Here is a 5,519-nt window from a genome sequence, read left to right as displayed (position 1 = left end):
CACACTGTTTTTAATGAAGGTCTACAGTAGCCTCAACAGCACTCTCTAGGGAATGCATGATTGTGTAGCTGGAGGACAGCTAGCTTCCGTCTTCCTCTGGGTACATTGACTTCAATACAAACGTAGGAGTCTCATGTTTAATTACATAGTAATTGTGACAGCTTCCGGAGGACACCTTCCAACTCATCAGAGCTCTTGTAGCATTAACTGAAATTTTGTCCACCCAACCAACGGATAAGAGAATTAATCTATTACTGAAAGCATAAGCTACAGCTACCTAGCACTGCACTGCATAACATGTGGTGAGTAGCTGACTCAAAGAGAGAGAAAGACAATAGTTTAACAGTTTTAAACAAATTACTTTCTTAAAAAATTAATGAGGATTGGGAGAGAGAGATATATATTTGGTATTTTTTTCTCTTTCACTTTCACTTACTTAGCTAGCAAATGCAGCTAGCTAGTTTTGCCTACTCAAACACCCAGCTCAAACAGAGGGATGCTATGTTAGTTAGCTGGCTTTAACGATGCAAAATTGGAACTCTTTCAAGTAAAGGTACGTTTTTGGTTTTACTAATTTGGTGTAAGTGCTAATCTGCTCACTGACTGTACATTTTACTGCATCATTGTAGCGGGTTAAATATCTTGTTAGTTCTATTAAATATGCTGACTATGACGTTACTTTAACTAATATGATGACAACGATATGTGCTGTATGTAGCGGTTATGACATGAAGGATCGGTTTGGAAAGGTTTTTTCACCTGGTCACAGACAGCTGATGTGTTGTGCATTGAAGTCCATAAGCGAAGCTAAAAGGTGAGAGGAGGAGAGAGCGTAGATGCAAGAAGGAATACAACAAGCTGTTTGTATGTGGTATTGAAAGTGAGCTGTTTGAGTGTGAACGGTGGTGTATTCGTTCCTCAGATTCTGTTAAAACAAATCTGCAACGGATGCAAATGGAACGAAACTATAATAAATTCAGGTAATAAATATACCTGAATTTATCCAGTTTGCAACTGTTGGACTAATGATGACACACTAGATCAGCTAGATGCAGGCAAAAGTGTGCAAGGCGGTATTGTCTCTTTCTGTCCATGTGTCAGTGTCTGTCACCTCAAATCTTTATCTGGACTTGTGTGCACCTATTTTGTAGACTTTTATTCATAGGCTAGGTTGTAATAACCTCATGATGGGTATAGGGAAAAGTCTGCCACTGTCTTGCTTGACAGAAAATGTCACTGTATCATTAAGGGTCAAATATCATGACTGTTTAAATACGTTATATATTAAGAAAAGTTTATTGACCAAACTACATCCATTCCTCTGCACATAAAAACAATGTTCAGTCCCAGTCTACTCTGACATCAGAGTACACACTCTCCTGTTGTGTCTCTCTCTTCTTTGTTCCTCTTTTAGTTTTCCTCTCAGAGAAATGCAATGCAGCATAATTCAGGGTATCTGGGTCTTGATCCTGTAAATAATGTTGTTGGTTTAAAAAATTTAGTCATAATAATAGTCGGAAAATTGGAGTATCTAGTATCATATCACAAATTACCTACCAACAGGCCAATATTATAACACTTGCATTTATTACCTGATCATATTCAGTGGTTGAGTTGTCATGTCTAATATGCTGAGCAACACTCACTGTTAACATGAATAAAAACAAGCATCAACATGACAAAAGGTAAAGACAGAGGTATTATACTTGATGACAAGTATTGTGCATTAACCGTAAAATGTATTAGGTGTTCAACTACAGTTTGTAATACCAGAGGACTCACCTTTATCATGTTCAGAAATTGGCTTTGTATTTCTGCTGAAGACGAGTATAATGATCACAATCACACAGAAAACTGATGTCACTCCCAGTCCAATGACTACATGATCCAGTGATCTTTCTAAAGGGAATAAAAAACGTAATAATGAGAGTCGATATACATGTATACCACCATTATATTAATATCAAATAGGAAGAGAGATATAACTACCCTTGAATTATAATAAAATAGTAAGAGAAAAATAGCGCCCTTATATAAAAATAAAACAGTAAGAGATATATATATGAATATATATATACTACCCTTATATTAAAATATAATAATGAAAGAGATATATGCCACCGTTAAATTAAAATAAAATAGTATGAGAGATCTATTTCACCCTTATATTCAAATAATATAGATAGCGGCATATATACCAACCATATAGTAAGATAAAATAATAATAGAAATACATACCACCATTACATTCAAATAAAATAGTAAGAAATATATAACACCATTTATATGACTAAAAAATTAGTAAGATATATATAGATACCACCCTTATATTAAAATAAAAATGTTTCTGAAGATGGCAGAGGAGGATCAATGTCTGTTCCTAACAACTGTTGATTTCTGGTGACTTTCCCTGCACTTTCAGCAACAGTGGCACATTTTTGGTAATGGACGACCAGTACCTACAGAAAGGAGCAGCTTCCATGGAGGAGCTGAATGCAGGAGAAGTATGTGTGATGTTCTGATGAGGGGCTCTGTCTTTTGTCTCTATCCTGCCTTTCCAGCCCAAACTTCCTCAACACCCTTTTCCTAGTATGACTGAGGACATTCAATCTCCAACTGCATCATCCTAATCTGCCTAAGGACGTTCAATCTCCATCATCCTAATCTGCCTAAAGACATTCAATCTCCAACATCCTAATCTCCATCTCCATCATTCAAATGTGACAACGGAAATTCAATCTCCATCTCCGTCATCCTAATCTACCTAAGGACATTCTATCTCCATAGTCTCAATTTATATTTGTTGTGTTTGTCATTTTATTTAGCTTTTTAACGCTTTGAGATGAATTTTGTAATGAAAAGCACTATACACATTCCATAAAATTGGTATTATTATCATATGAAAGATGTGGATTGACTGTAGCCACATTTTGAAGGAGAGATTTGTCAAAATATTAATTTTGTATTTCTTTAAATAAGTTATTAGCAGGTTGTATTTTGTTTACAGCATCTAAGAATTTTCAGCTGAACATTCATTTCTGGTCAATGATGAGAAAATTGTTATAGCAAACGGCACATTGACCTCAACCACTGTGCTGTACACTGACTGTATAAAACATTATGAGAAGATGTTCTTTCCTTGACAGACTGACCAGGTGAATCCAGGTGAAAGGTATGATCCCTTATTGATGTCACTTGTTAAATCCACTTCAATCGGTGTATTTGAAGGGGAGGAGATAGTGTACAGTACGTGTGCCATTCAGAGGGCGAATGGGCAAGGCAAAATCTTTAAGTGCCTTTGAACGGGTTATGGTAGTAGGTGCCAGGCGGACCGGTTTGAGTGTGTCAAGAACTGCAATGCTGCTGGGTTTTTCACGCTCAACAGTTTCACGTGTGGATCAAAAATGGTCCACCACCCAAAGGACATCCAGCCAAAATGACACAACTGTGGGAAGCATTGGAGTCAACATGTGCCAGAATTCCTGTGGAAAACTTTCGACAACGTGTAGAGTCCATGCCCCAAAAAATTGAGGGCAAAAGGGGGTGCAACTCAATATTAGGAAGATGTTCTTAATGTTTTGTACACTCAATGTACACGCACCACTTTTAATATGACTAAACTTTCTTCTGTATTTTCAACATTATAACACATAATATTCATTACTTACCAATATTTAGGTTTGTTCCGTTGCCAAACAGTATCTCCCCACATGTGGCCACAGCACAGTAGTAAGTCCCAGCATCAGAGAGACTGAGGTTGTTCTTGGAGAGGCTGTAGACACAGCTCTGTGTAGGAGAGGGAGTCTCAGGGTTCTTCTTACACGCATCACTCAAGTTCCCAGGGGTGTAAATGACTCCTGGATGGGATTCTCCTGATCCGGCTCTGAACCAGTACACACTGTGTTCTCCTGTACAGGTCTCAGAGAGTACTGTACACTGTAGAATCACAGAGTCTCCTGGATGCACTGGATCAGAAACTGGTTGCTGCACCAATGTAGGGTGATTGTGTCCTATATTGTGTCATTGTATTGAGAACATAATTATTCATTAGCTTGTAAAGTGGAGAGGTCATAGAGTTTTAAATAGAAAACATTCCTTTAGGCATATGGCAGTTTTGGAAACAGCGTTTTGCTTGCTAGAAAAGAGATGTGCAGTTTCTATTTGTCAGTAATTATTCAAATGTATTCACCCCACAGTCAGCCAAGATGCTTAGCTAGGCATCTTAAGAGTTCTTTACAGTAAAAGTTAGTTAGCTACCGTTTCTACACTCTTTTGCTAGCTATACCGTAACGATGTCATTTCAAAAACCTGTCTCCAAAAATGACAAGTTGTTTTTACATTTAACCATTATGACACGCATCCATGAATATCCACTTTCTATACATACTGCAGCAAGATTGTTTATACTTTTCTGAACATCTACTCTACATGGCAGTGTACATCTACTGTATGTATAACAATACACAAAAACACTTGGTGAACATTGAAATGCACAATTTAAATTAAATTACCCTTCACAGCCAAAAATGTTGCATTTCCATAGTTCATCCCATACATTGTCCCAATTCCACAAAAGTATGTTGCCTCATCTAATGTGCTGATATTTCTGATAATGAGATTATACACATATTCAGATGTCTCCACTTTGAAACGTGGGTTCTTAAACTCTCCATTAAGTACAGGTTCTGATGCATAGGATACAGATGCGACAAGATGGGGCAGTCGGCCAACAGTTTGTCTGTACCAGTACAGCAATTGTTGAGATTCTGCTTTAGGACATGGCAAAGATACAGTGTCTCCAAATAGACGAGTCGTCACTGGTATTGGTTGAGGAGCATCTTCAGTCTGAATCAGGTCTGCCAAAATGTGAATGTGATCAGATGTCAAATTGAAATGAAAACGGACATTGTTCAACCTTTGAGTAACAGGTTTTTTTCTTAATTAAGTCATAAAACTACTGCAATTTAAAATGTCTGAAGATATATCGGTCACATTGCTGTCCAAATGGAATATATTTCATTATCTTTAGATATGACTTTCCAATAAGATAGTCTTATTCTTTTAGATTTTCAATTTTACTGTTAAGTAAAGTACTATGTGAGATTAGGACATGCACTTACACACTTGAGAGAGAAGTCCCCAAAGAAGGCAGATTCTGATCATCTTGATATGGACTGACTATAGCTTCAACAACTGTTTTTCTTTGTTACTATGAATGACTGACTGACAAAATGAAAATAATTGTGGGATGTTTAAAATCTAAGAATGACTTGATTGGTTAGGGGAAAGACATGCATCACTTCCTGTTGAACGTTTCCATACGTTTTCAGCCATGTACTGTAGGCAATCTAAAGATTTATGGTGTGCACTAATTTGATGGCCTACATTACAACGAGATATTGCTCAGTGACACAATATATCCAAGACTCAGATTAAGCCAAGACCACGATTCAAAACATTCTCAGTAGAGTTTTTACATTGAATGTGTAACGAAGACGCTGTGAGTTGAGAAGCAGGTG

At 37.1% G+C, this 5,519-nt stretch overlaps 1 protein-coding gene across 1 annotated transcript; it reads right to left on the bottom strand.

Annotated features, from left to right (window-relative positions):
- Positions 1–486: 486 nt before the first annotated feature.
- On the bottom strand, positions 487–5,210 carry LOC118376564 (signal-regulatory protein beta-2-like). Its single transcript, XM_052513235.1, has 6 exons — positions 5,121–5,210; positions 4,512–4,856; positions 3,669–4,010; positions 1,783–1,899; positions 1,593–1,645; positions 487–1,469 (listed from the first exon to the last, which is right to left on the bottom strand). Exons 1-6 carry the CDS (start codon positions 5,161–5,163, stop codon positions 1,341–1,343), a joined length of 1,029 nt encoding a protein of 342 aa, XP_052369195.1. The 5' UTR covers positions 5,164–5,210; the 3' UTR covers positions 487–1,340.
- Positions 5,211–5,519: the final 309 nt, after the last annotated feature.

The sequence above is a fragment of the Oncorhynchus keta genome, chromosome 4, assembly GCF_023373465.1.
Source record: "Oncorhynchus keta strain PuntledgeMale-10-30-2019 chromosome 4, Oket_V2, whole genome shotgun sequence".
In the NCBI taxonomy this organism is placed as follows: domain Eukaryota; kingdom Metazoa; phylum Chordata; class Actinopteri; order Salmoniformes; family Salmonidae; genus Oncorhynchus; species Oncorhynchus keta.
The sequence above is the reverse complement of the archived record's forward strand: the minus strand, read 5'-3'. Positions and strand labels throughout refer to the sequence as shown.

What these genes read in the sequence shown, in the direction of transcription:
- LOC118376564 (XM_052513235.1), bottom strand. Translation starts at nt 5,163, where the DNA reads ATGATCAGAATCTGCCTTCTTTGGGGACTTCTCTCTCAAGTGT. An exon ending in AACATTTTTGGCTGTGAAGG is followed by an intron (nt 4,011 to 4,511) that starts GTAATTTAATTT and finishes GACACAATATAG; the next exon opens with GACACAATCACCCTACATTG. An exon ending in AATTTCTGAACATGATAAAG is followed by an intron (nt 1,646 to 1,782) that starts GTGAGTCCTCTG and finishes TCATGTTAACAG; the next exon opens with TGAGTGTTGCTCAGCATATT.